Here is a 13,404-nt window from a genome sequence, read left to right on the forward strand (position 1 = left end):
AGGTGAACTTTCTTGGGAGACAGAAGGACATAGAACTTTCATTTGATTTTGTTTCCAATCTTGGGGAAAAGTTGTTGTGGAACCCTACTGTATTCTTTCCTTTGCTAAATTTTCCCTATGTCCCTCTCCCTTTGCCCCTTCCTAGGTGCTCAACCTCTTCATTGCCTTGCTACTCAATTCCTTCAGCAATGAGGAGAAAAATGGACACTTGGAAGGAAAGGTCAAGAAAACCAAAGTCCAGGTAGCCCTGGATCGGTTCCGCTGGGCTTTTTGTTTTGTAATACATACTCTTGAGCATTTTTTCAGGAAGCGGTGCAGGAGGCAACATTTATCAAAGCAAAGAGAGGTGACAGAAGGCCGTGGTGGAGAGAGCAAAGATATCATTCCCCTGGTCACAGGGATGAGAAAGGGCCCAGAGATCTGGGAGGAGTTTGGTGTACTAACTTCTGTACCAATGACCTTGCATGATCGGACTTGGTTGGCCCCACTTGCAGAAGAAGAAGATGATGCTGGAGAAGATAAGGCACAGGCTGTTACACAACCTGAGGCTGGAAAACAGGTATGCAGGTTCATGCATAGACTCAGAGATCGTTTACAGCTGGAGTTGCCGTGGGGTACTGGTCGCCTGCCCTGTCCTGAGCACTATGCAGAGATGATAAAGGTGTGCAGTGTGGAGGCTGCACATCTGGGGCTGGTTCTCATCATGGTCGGCACATGTGGCATGGGTGGCAGATACCAGAGGAGTTCAGAGTGGGCTGGGGCAATGAGGGAATTAAATGCACCAAAAGAAATATCGAGTTGGAGCTGACTGAAAGGTGAGGACAGGAGTGCAGAAGGCGCAGTGAATATGGCGTCAAAAGAGATCTTGTTTCTTATGAATTGCCTGCCACCCTGGGGAGGCTGTGTTAGCCACTACCTGGGATACTCAGAGGGGCAGTAGCCTCTCATCTCTCAGCCTCCCTCTTCCTGCATGGAGTCTCTTCCCTTCAAACTAGCTGGAGTAAGGGAGATCAGGGCCCCAGTATGGTCAAGCTTTTGACTTGAAATAGAGTCTCTGTCCTATGAGTAGTAACTGAAATGAAAAAAGAAATCCAATTTCTTGACCACATTCACCAGAAATTTAGCCTCTTCAACTCAGATTTAGAGGAGATGAGAAAAGCTGATGACCTGCACATTCTAATGAGATACATCTCTTCATTGGGAGCCGAGGGCAGATGGAGCCCTATCTTCTTGGTCACATCTGCCTAAAGTGGAGCTTCCATCAAACTGAGCTGGGGGTGGGAAGCAAGAGAGCAGGTCATGGCAAAAGTTCCATAGACTCCTGCTGTTATTACTGAATAGCGTAGGTTTTTTCTTTTAAAGTAAATATTTCTTCGTTTGCTGTATGCCCTTAGGACCATTTACAGAAACCTTAAATATGTTTTTACAAATATTTTCCACAATTTATGTTAATTTTACTATGGAACATTCTGCAGGGCTCCTTACTCTACCATCTAGGAAGTGACACTCTGAATATCTTTTTAATAAATGTATTAATTTTAATGACATTTTTAGATTCAGTTCAGTTCAGTTCAGTCACTCAGTCATGTCCGACTCTTTGCGACCCCATGAATCACAGCACGACAGGCCTCCCCATCCATCACAAACTCCCGGAGTTCACTCAGATTCATGTCCATCGAGTTGGTGATGCCATCCAGCCATCTCATTCTCTGTCGTCCCCTTCTCCTCCTGCCCCCAATCCTTTCCAGCATCAGAGTCTTTTCCAGTGAGTCAACTCTTTGCATGAGGTGGCCAAAGTATTGGAGTTTCAGCTTTAGCATCAGTCCTTCCAATGAACACCCAGGATTGATCTCCTTTAGAATGGAGTGGTTGGATCTCCTTGCAGTCCAAGGGACTCTCAGGAATCTTCTCCAGCACCACAGTTCAAAAGCATCAATTCTTCGGCAATCAGCCTTCTTCACAGTCCAACTCTCACATCCATACATGACCACTGGAAAAACCATAGCCTTAACTAGACGGACCTTGGTTGGCAAAATAATGTCTCTACTTTTTAATATGCTATCTAGTTTGGTCATAACTCTCCTTCCAAGGAGTAAGCGTCTTTTAATTTCATGGCTGCAATCACCATCTGCAGTGATTTTGGAGCCCCCCAAAATAAAGTCTGACACTGTTTCCACTGTTTCCTCATCTATTTCCCATGAAGTGATGGGACCATATGCCATGATCTTAGTTTTCTGAATGTTGAGCTTTAAATTTTGTTCTTTTTCCTCAAGTAAATTAACCTCCTTGTAGTTAATTTTTGAGGACTACTGATTTTATGTTTGTCTTGTCATACACTTTGGAATATAAATTTGAAAGTTCATCTTTGTGGGAGGGTCTGTCACTCTCACTACAGTCTAAGTTCTGTGGTATCTTTAGTAGACCCTTCTAAGGGATCCATTTCAGAACTGTCTTATATTGACAGTTGATTCTTCTCTAATAGTGATACTAGGCATTTTGCAGATCCAGTCACTAAGCCAGTGGCTCCCTTTGCCCAGATCTTATTTCTGAGGCTGTACTTCCTCCTGCCTCCCTAGGTATGCAGCTTTGTGTAATTGTAACCCCAAGCATTGGCCACAACTTTTTTTAACTTTCTCTCTTAAGTACGAGAACTTCAACCCAGCCCAGAGTTTCAAGCTTTGGGTATAACTATAGTTTCCTTTTTCACATAGGACACTTTTATTCACTATTTCCTGATGCATGCTTTAAATTGTTATTACTTTATTTTTGTTCTGTATCTGGTCCATAGATAACGTGTACCTGTTTTTTTGTGTATATGTGTTCAATGGGGAGCAGTGTTTTTAAATTATGCCCATACAATGTCAGATTGACAAGAACCTTTACATATATTTTAGGACGAAACCTTTCTTAAGACATGACTTTGCATATCCTTCTTGGATTTAGCTGCAGGTCATCAGACAAAATTCATTTTTTATTTTTATGTTATATATTTTCATATTTGCTTTATACCTTTCAGTTACCTATTTTGCTAAGCCAATCCTCTGTACCTAAAAGAATACAAAATTATTTTCCAAATTATTCTTTTAATAGTTTTATTCATGTATTTTTACATTAGAATATCAAGTGATTATTGATTTTAATTTTTACTGTATTATGGTATTGTAGTAGTTTTTCAGGAATAACTGATTATACCAGTACCATTTATTAAACAATTTATTATTTAGCCATTGAATTGAAAGGATATAGTAAGTTTCACTTCTTAATTATTTGCTGAATTTTGTATCAAATCATGTTGTTTTGATTATATTACTTATGAGTAAGTTTCATTATCTGTTTTCTATAATAGTTTTTCCAGAATTATTTTATGTTGAGTTTTCTCAGAAGCAGTTTTTAAAGGTAAAGAGAAGAAGTTAAGCAATGTCACCATTTTCATGACAAACAGAAAACCAAATAGAATTCAAACTTGTTTCATCCCAAGTAAGATGTCCAGGAGGAGTATTAATTCTGTTTTGGTTTCTCAGTGTCAGGCCAGTGAAGTCCATCAGAAGAGCAAGGATCCCACTAGTCCAGGAATTCAGAGTGTGGAAATTGATGTATTCTCTGAAGATGATCCTCCTATGTCAATACAGAATCTTCGGAAGGTAATTTTTCCAGGGTGTTCCCAGAAGAAACAGCTCATCCACTTACCTTGCTCAAAATAGCCACCATGGAAAAATATCAAGATTAGTACAGAGCAAACTGTCAAAATTAGATTATTAAGCAAAACTCTAGGCCAGGGTTTCTCAGCCTCTCCAGTATGACATTTGGGCCCAGATAATAATTCTTTGTTATGGTGAACTGCCTGTATATTGTATGATGTTTAGCAGTACCCCGCCTCTACTCACTCAGTTCACCCCATAGAATCCCCCCCGCCATTGCAAAAAATAAAAAATGTCTTTAGACATTGCCAAAGTGTATCCTGGAAAGTAGAATTAATACAACCACTGTTCTAGGCCTATTATTCTGGGACTTGAGGTAGCTGACAATTTCATTATAAGTAAAGTGGCATTCTCCTCATCACCTGGCTTCTGTATATATGATTTGTTAGCAGATCAGAGGTAAGATTTAGAGGGAGGAAAAGGTTGCGATACTGTGTCATGTGCTTTTACCTTTCATCATCCAAGGGAGAGGAATTAGAGAATTCTGTCTCAGAGTCAAGGCTGGTCAGAGCATTTAGGAAAGAACCTAACAAAAGGGATACTTTATACACACCCCTCATACCTACCTAGTTTCATGCATTAAAAGTCCTAAAATAAGATATTAGGTATTAACCATGGTGACAGAGAGTGTTGGAAAATGATTCCCCCTCTCCTTTGTTCTGATGTATAGAAGTCTGATGCTACGAGTGTGCTCTCAGAATGTAGCACCATTGGTCCACAGGATCCCTTTATGCGGGTACTTGAAATGGTTCCCAAAAAGGAACCAGGGAGGTGTTTGCCCAAAGGTAAGTGGCAATATTCCTACATTCAGTTCATGGAATATTTGGATGGGATTCTGTTATTCTTTGAAGCTCTTTAGTTTGATAGATCCTTTCTTTCTAATTCTACTGGAGACAAAAGTGAAAAGAATCTCCCCTGGGTTCTTGAGACCATTTCAGGAAATTCTTGATTCATGTGAAGTCAATTCATACAGCCCAACTCCTAGGGTAGAAACTTGGGAAAACTTCTTAGAAAGCCTGCTGAGCCAGTATTTCTACCACTTGGTAGAGTTCCCAGTACATCAACTGTCAGGATATCCTTGAGGTCATAGATCAAGAGAACTTGACCATAAACCTGGGGTTGGCTAGAGCTCTTGCCAGGCCCTCAACTCATCTCTCAAGATTTTTCTCTGGGAGGAGGCATCCAAGATAGTGGTGCAGGAAGACCCTGAGCTCACCTCCATCCATGGAAACACCAAATATACACTTACTTGTAGAGTAGTTCCCCCTGACAAAGACTCGAGGACTGATAGAACAGCTACTGTACATAGAACATATAGATCAGGTAGGAAAGATGGAGACATGGTATCCGTGGGAACTGCACCCTCAACTTAGCGACCTACAGTAGGAAGGGATATTGTTGCGGGGCCAGAGCACAGACCCACCCACCTTGGGATCAGCAAGAAAACAGCAGTTTAAATGGCATCTAGAACTATACCAGAAAGAGATTCATGTACCAACCCTAGTGTGTTAGTCAGGTCTTTGCTGGTGGCTCAGACAGTAAAGAATCTGCCTGCAAAGCAGGAGACCCAGGTTTGATCCCTGAGTCAGGAAGATCCTCTAGAGGAGGAAATGGCAACCTACTCCCATTTTCTTTCCTGGGAAATCTCATGAACAGAGGAAGGAAATCCATGTTCTAACCCTAGAGCTTCTGCCAAATGCACAGAGAAGTGGTGGATCCCTTTGTGGGGTCAGAGGCAGCAGAGAGCACCTTTGTTTGCCTCACCCCCAGAACTCTCCCCAGCCCTCATTCACTCCAGCTCTAGCTACCCCACCAAGGTAGCCTTGGACTTAGCACTCCCCAAGGCCTGACTCCAGCCCAAGCCCAATCTAACCTCAGCTGCTCCACCTAGGTGGCCTCAGATACCTAAGTGCTCCCCAGGAGTTGCCCCTGGCAAACTTCAGCCCCAGTAACCCCGCTGAAGATGCCAGGTGCAAGCTGTCTACACAGGGGACACTCCCACACAAGTCCATTCCTTGAATACCAAGATAGGTAGCCATTTCACCTAGTTTACAGAAACAAAAACTAGAAGTCAAACAAAACAGGTGTATGGAGGAATATATTCCAAATGAAAGAATAAAACCCTAAAGAAAAACAAAACCCAGGAAAGATCCTAAAGAAACAGAGTTAAGTAATTTATCTGAATTTAAAGAATTCAAAGAGATGATCATAAGAGTTTTCACCAAACTAGGGAGGAAAATGGAGAACTTCATTTTAGTATGAATTTCAGCAAAGACTTAGAAAATGTGGGCAAGAATTGAATAACATGACAATAATGCAGTCCACGTTATAATTAAAATGTCAAAAATTTGAATATATTGTGCCAGTCCTTCTGCTTTGTGAAGTTTCTGCCAAAAAATCATCTAATAGACTTATGAAGTTTCTCTTGTATGTAACTAGTTCTTCCATTACTGCTTTTAAGATTCTCTATCTTTAGTTTTTTTATGATTTTTTTTTTTTTTTTTGGCCATGCCTTAGAGCATGTGAGATCTTATTTCCCTGACCAGGGATCAAACTCATGCCCCTTCATTGATTGCATAAGTCTTAACCACTGGATCACTGGGGAATTCCCTATCTTTCACTTTTGACATTTTAATTATAATGTGTCTTGACATGGATCTCTTTGGCTTCATCTTTTTTGAAAATCTCTGTGCTCCCATCTCTGGACTTAGGTGTCTGTGTCCTTCCCCAGGTTAGGGAAGTTTTCAGCCCTTATTTCTTCAAATAAGTTTTTTGTCCCTTTTCTCTCTTTTCTCCTTCTGAGGCCCCTATATTGCTAATGTTAGTATATTTGATGTTGTCTTAGGGATCCCTTAAGCTCTTCACATTTAAAAAAATTCTTTTTGCTTTCCTGATTTGCTTTCCTGTAATTTCCACTACCCTGTCTTCCAGATCACTAATTTCATTCTTCTGCATCCTCTAAATGGTTTCATCTCAGTTATTGTATTCTTCATCTCAGTGTTGTATTCTTTTTCATCTCAATTATTATTTTCTTCAGTTCTTATTGGTTCTTTTTAATACTTTCTATAGTTCTCTATCTTTGTTGAAGTTCTCACTATGTCTGAATTGGCATATGGTGACCCCTATTCTGCTCTGTTGACCAAATGTTGTCACATGGCTGAACCCAGATTCAAAGTGTTGGAAAAAGACTCCAACTCTTTAGTTGGAGGATTTGCAAAGTTATATGGTGTGTACCAGGAGGGTGAAGAGTTGGGCTATTAATGCACATGTATTATAGACACTAGTGATAGTGATTCTCTCCTTCCTTGTAGGCCTGAATTGCTGCTCTCTGTGCTGTACTGTGGACAAGAGAAAGTCCTCCTGGATCACTTGGTGGAGCCTGCGAAAAACCTGCTACCAAATCGTGAAACACAGCTGGTTTGAGAGCTTTATTATCTTTGTGATTCTGCTGAGCAGTGGGGCACTGGTAAATTGTCCTGGCCTTGTGGGGACATTGGGGGGTAAGGCAGCTGGGTGGCTTCATTCTGACTTGGCCCTTCAAGGAGCTGTGAATGTGGGGAAACTAGGAAGAAGTGGATTTCTGTTGGTGTATCCCCTTAGGGGACAGGATTTTGCAAGCATGTTCTGAAGAAATGCTACAACTGGGAAATCCCCAAGCCAAAGATGCTTTACCTGTGGGAAGCATGACCCACGTCAGCGCTTTATTTTTATGTGTTTATTTATTTGTTTGTTTTTTGGCCATGCCACACAGCATGTGAGAACTTAGTTCTCTGAACAGGAATGAAACTTGTGCCCCCTGCCACTGAAGCACAGAACCTTAACCACTGGACCACCAGGGAAGTCCCCAGATTGGCACTTTAAAGTGGCTATTGGAGTCTTGACCTTAACTCCAAATCTGTCCATCATTCCTGGAGGATTTCTAGACATTTTCAGTGTATCCTATGTGTTTCCTCCTCCAGATGGCAATGCTCCTATTCTCTTTTTTTCCTGATGGCCCTCGTGTTGCTTTCTAAAAGATAAACGTTTAGGAGGAGAAGTCTGCAGGGGCTAGAATAGGATATAGGTTGCCTTGGTATTTTTCACCACTCATGATCCTTTGAGAGGAGGGAAAAGAGATACTGTTGTATGTGTATGACAGATCCTTCCAAATGGAGGTATGTTGTGAGTTCTGACGAGCTCTGGAAATAACTGAATCAGTCAGCCTCCCTAGCCATATGGTCATGAACTCCTTTCTGCTCTCTCTCCTCACCTTGTTGTCCTTTCCTCCTCTGCACATGTACCCCACCTTGAGCAACAGTATTTTCTCTCTTATCAGCTACATGCTTCTCTCTCTCCCTCCCATTATGTCTTGTGTTTCCTCTTAAAATGGCCGTAATGTAAAACTGAAGTCTCTTAGTATTTGTCATCCCAAGTGAAGAGAGTACTGAGTTCCCCTTATTGATTTAGAGTCACAGAACATTTCACAGTAAATTGCTAGGAGGGACAAGGACCTGTCTTGTTCCTACCTTCCTGGTTATTGCTTTACACCTGTGTAATCTCCAGATGAGAGGAGATGAGCATGCATTGGGGTCCACCAGAGCCTGTGACCAACAGACAGCCCATTTACCTGCTTTGCTCTTCTTCAAACTCTTTGCAACCCTGTGGATTATGGCCTGCCAGGCTCCTCTCTCCATGGGATTTCCCAGGCAAGAATGCTGGAGTGGGTTGCCATTTCCTTCTCCAGGGGATCTTCCCAACCCAGGGTTCAAACCCATGTCTCCTGCATTGGCAGGTGTATTCTTTACCATTGAGCCACCAGGGAAGCCCATTTACCTCCTTACTGCTATGTAAATTATTCCTGAAACAAAAAAGCAAATTTCTCTAAGACAATCCCAGAGAATTGCCTTGATTAACTTTTTATCACTCATCCTGTAGGCTTCCCTGTAATCTTCTGGTGATTAGATTTCATTAGCTATCTACACTTCCAAGTGACAAGGTTCTTGCGCTTATTCCGCAAATAGTCGCTGTTATCTGTCATGCCCTGTGCTGTTTAGTGGAAAAGCAATGTTGTTGTCACAAGGTCACACAGACACCTGTGTGAGAAACCTATGCACCTGTGTGAGAAAACTGACAATCAGAGAAGCAGCAGAAGGCACACAGATCTCCTAGTTCTCATCTGCCTTCAGATGAGGCAAGGGTAGGCTGGGCAGAGTGAGACTGAACACACAATGCAGAGGCTTCCAGGAGACAGACACAGGCCCTGTTTCACTGCACGTATTTATAGAGAAATGGAGACAAGAAACATCTAGTCCCTCACCACCATATGTGGTATATGGACCAGCAGCCTCGTATCACCTGGCAGCTTATTAAGAATTCAGAGTCTTGGTCCCACCCCAGACCTGCTGAATCAGATGCTAGGTGGTTTAAGGCTCAGAGTTTGTGAAACTCTGATTTGGGCAACTACATAGAAACGGGAGCATCCTGGATTAGGCCTAGTTATATTATGGGAGCTTCCAGTGCTCAGCTCTGATATCAGCCTGCTCTTCCTTTGAGCAAACTCAGACCTGCTGAGCCAGCTTGTTGCCAAGCTTCCAAAATGAAATGGGAAATGAGCTTTCAACACCATTCAGATTTGTCTCTCCTAAAGAGGCAGTCAGCAAAAACAAGACCAGGAGCTGACTGTGGCTCAGATCATGAACTGATTGCCAAATTCAGACTTAAATTGAAGAAAGTAGGGAAAACCACTAGACTATTCATGTCAGACCTAAATCATATCCCTTACAATTATACAATGGAAGTGACAAATAGATACAAAGGATTAAATGTAATAGACAGAGTGCCTGAAGAACTATGGATGGAGGTTCATGACATTGTATGGGAGGCAGTGATCAAGACCATCCCTAAGAAAAAGAAAGGCAAAATGGTTGTCTGAGGAGGTCTTACAAATAGCTAAGAAAAGGAGAGAAGCGAAAGGCAAAGGAGAAGAGGAAAGATATGCCCATTTGAATGCAGCATTCCAAAGAATAGCAAGGAGAGATAAGGAAGCCTCCCTCAGTGATCAATGTAAAGAAATAGATGAAAACAATAGAATGGAAAGACTAGAGATAGAAGACTAGAGATCTCTTCAAGAAAATTAGGGATACCAAAGGAACATTTTATGCAAAGATGGACATAGTAAAGGACAAAAATGGTATGGACCTAACAGAAGCAGAAGATATTAAGAGGTGGCAAGGATACACAGAAGAACTATACAAAAAAGATCTTCATGACACAAATAACCACGATGGTGTGATCACTCATGTAGAGCCAGACATACTGGAATGTGAAGTCAAGTGGGCCTTAGGAAGCAACACTATGAACAAAGCTAGTGGAAGTGATAGAATTCCAGTTGAGCTATTTCACATCCTAAAAGATGATGCTGTTCAAGTTCTCAGCCCAATATGCCAGCAAATTTGGAAAACTCAGCAGTGACCACAGGACTGGAAAAGATCAATTTTCATTCCAATCCCAAAGAAAGGCAATGCCAAAGAATGTTCAAGCTACTGCACAATTGCACTCATCTCACATGCTAGCAAAGTAATGCTCAAAATTCTCCAAGCCAGGCTTCAACAGTCCATGAACTGTGAAATTCCAGATGTTCAAGCTGGATTTTAGAAAAGGGAGAGGAACCAGAGATCAAATTGTCAACATCCACTGGATCATCAAAAAAGCAAGAGAGTACCAGAAAAACATCTACTTCTGATTTATTGACTATGCCAAAGCCTTTGACTGTGTGGATCACAAACTGTGGACAATACATAAAGAGATAGGAATACCAGACCACCTGACTTGCCTCTTGAGAAACCTGTATGCAGGTCAGGAAACAACAGTTAGAACTGGACATGGAACAACAGACTGGTTCCAAATAGGAAAAGGAGTATGTCAAGACTGTATATTGTCACCCTGCTTATTTAACTTATATGCAGAGTACATCATGAGAAATGCCAGGCTGGATGAAGCACAAGCTGGAATCAAGATTGCCGGGAGAAATATCAATAACCTCATATATGCAGATGACACCACCTTTATGGCAGAAAACAAAGAAGAACTAAAGAGCCTCTTGATGAAAGTGAAAGAGGAGAGTGAAAAAGCTGGCTTAAACTCAGCATTCAAAAAATGAAGATCATGCTGTCTGGTCTCATCAATTCATGGCAAATAGATGGGGAAACAATGGAAACGGTGTGAGAATTTATTTTTGAGGGCTCCAAAATCACTGCAGATGATGACTGCAGTCATGAAATTAAAAGACGCTTACTCCTTGGAAGAAAAGCTATGACCAACCTAGACAGCATATTAAAAAGCAGGGACATTACTTTGTCAACAAACGTCTGTCTAGTCAGAACTCTGGTTTTTCCAGTGGTCATGTATGGATGTGAGAGTTGGACTATGAGGAAAGCTGAGCGACAAAGAATTGATGCTTTTAAACTGTGGTGTTGGAGAAGACTCTTGAGAGTCCCTTGGACTGTAAGGAGATCAAACCAGTCAATCCTAAAGGAAATCAGTCCTGAATAATCATTGGAAGGACTGATGCTAAAGCTGAAATTTCAATACTTTGGCCACCTGATGTGAAGAATGGACTCATTGAAAAAGACCCTGATAAGGGAAAGATTGAAGGTGGGAGGAAAAGGGGACGACAGAGGATAAGATGGTTGGATGGCATCACTGACTTGATGGACATAAGTTTGGGCAGGCTCTGGGAGTTGGCGATGGGCAAGGAGGCCTGGCGAGCTGCAGTCTTATAGAGTGACTGGTGTACTGGCGTCACAAAGAGTCAGACAGGACTGAGTGACTGAACTGAAAGAGGCAAACAGACAACCCCTGACCTTCAAGAGCTTGGGGGCTTGTAGGCAAGACAGATGGAGTCCAGTCAGCTATAACTAGGCCATAGTGGTACACTCAGAGAAGCAATGGGCCAGGTAGGATGGCACCTAACCCATTCCTGTGGGAGAAGGATAGTTTCCTACAGAAGATATCAGCTCACCTTAAAGCTGACCTGGAGCCAGTGGGGGAGAGGAGGAGATGAAGGGCCTTCTTCAGTCAAAAGCCCACTTGGGGGTTGAAAATGAGACTGTTTTATTCTTTATTGTGGGACTGTGAGATTACCTTAGTTCCTCACAGCATTGCTGATTTCTTTCTTGTCTTCCCAAATGACTTGGCAGGTTTAGTGCCTCTTCTCTCCTTTCTTTCATCCTCAGTAACACTGTAAAGGCCAACAGGACAGCTTATAGCCTAGCAATATAGACCCTGAAGAATCACACACACATACTTTGGGTTAAGGAAATGTTTGGATGTAGTGTGAAAAAAGGTCTCTCCAAAAGCTTAGATGTCTAATTTTCGTAGTCACACTTAATGAATGTTTGGGCCTTCCCAGGTGGTGCTAGTGGTAAAGAACTTGCCTGCCAATGCAGGTAGACATAAGAGACTCGGGTTCGATCCCTGGGTTGGCAAGATCCCCTGGAGAAGGAAATGGCAACCCACTCCAGTAGTATTGCCTGGGGAATCCCATGGACAGAAGACCCTGGTGGGATACGATCCATAGAACCTAACATTAGGATTAGGATTAGGGTTAGGGTTAGGCACAGAGTCGGACATGACTGAAGCGATTTAGCGACATTCGAAGTAATTTACATTGGGAGCTCTAGCCCAGTGCTTCCCAAACTTTTGCACATCATGGTTCACATACAAAAATGATCACCTCTGTAGGGAACACTGGGATAAGTGGATAATGCTGTTTGTGGTGGAGGATGGCGAGCCTCAGGGTTGGCAGGATCCAGAGTGTGAACTAAAGTTTTCAGACTTGATGTTATAAGCAATGAACACCCACTGAATAGAGCCACCCAGGTAACTAGGAGGATGAAAGAAATGGTGAATGCCACTGGGAGGTTCTGGGAAAGTTGGCAAGATATTGTGGGCAAGAGTTGAAAGGATTAGGAAGACCAGGAGATAGTGTGATGATCCATTAGGAAGATTTTTTTTTTTTAATATCCCAGGGGCCATTGATGAGACTCTGGGAAACTATAGTGACAACAGAAATCTAGAAATAGGATTTTCCTTCTTTTGTTTTACTTACTCAAAGAATTGTTTCTACTGGAAAAGTTCAGCCTTAAGCAAAATCTCATCACCAAGAGAGATCCTAGTTTATTCAAATAAGGAAGAACAATAAAAAGTAAAGTCAGCAGAGAGTTCAGCTTGACCTATGGCTGTGCTTTATCGTTTCAGGTATTTGAAGATATTAACCTTGATAAACAACCCAAAATCCAAGAATTGCTTAATTGTACTGACACTATTTTCACATACATTTTTATCTTGGAGATGGGTCTGAAATGGGTGGCCTTTGGATTTGGGAAGTATTTCACAAGTGTCTGGTGCTGGCTCGATTTCGTCATTGTGATTGTAAGTTTACCGTCTCTGTGTCATGTGTGGGAGGGATCGAGGCGGGCTGGGTAGGGGTGCAGGAAGGGATTACATGGGAGCTGCTTTTCCCGTGTGCCTCATATGAGTGCCTCTCCAGAATATTTTTCTTCACATTTATCTATCAGCAGTCCAGCCTTTCCTTGGTCCCATTCCTCATTTGCTGCATTTCATATGCTTACCGTCTCACCCCTTTCCATGATGGTACTCATTCACTTCTGTCCATAAGCACCGCTTATGTCTGATGTACATCTAGAATAACTTCGCACGTTCTCTA

At 42.1% G+C, this 13,404-nt stretch overlaps 1 protein-coding gene across 1 annotated transcript in view; it reads left to right on the plus strand.

Annotated features, from left to right (window-relative positions):
- SCN11A (sodium voltage-gated channel alpha subunit 11) overlaps positions 1 to 13,404 on the plus strand; it is a 79,181-nt gene that overhangs the window by 37,382 nt on the left and 28,395 nt on the right. Inside the window, exons 15-19 of the mRNA XM_055414614.2 lie at positions 146 to 559; positions 3,522 to 3,641; positions 4,369 to 4,483; positions 7,010 to 7,164; positions 12,936 to 13,109. Coding sequence (XP_055270589.2) covers positions 146 to 559; positions 3,522 to 3,641; positions 4,369 to 4,483; positions 7,010 to 7,164; positions 12,936 to 13,109 — 978 coding nt within the window. The remainder of the gene's footprint in view (positions 1 to 145; positions 560 to 3,521; positions 3,642 to 4,368; positions 4,484 to 7,009; positions 7,165 to 12,935; positions 13,110 to 13,404) is intronic.

Source organism: Moschus berezovskii, chromosome 24, assembly GCF_049115385.1.
Source record: "Moschus berezovskii isolate FMDL1 chromosome 24, NW_MosBer_1.0, whole genome shotgun sequence".
In the NCBI taxonomy this organism is placed as follows: Eukaryota; Metazoa; Chordata; class Mammalia; order Artiodactyla; family Moschidae; genus Moschus; species Moschus berezovskii.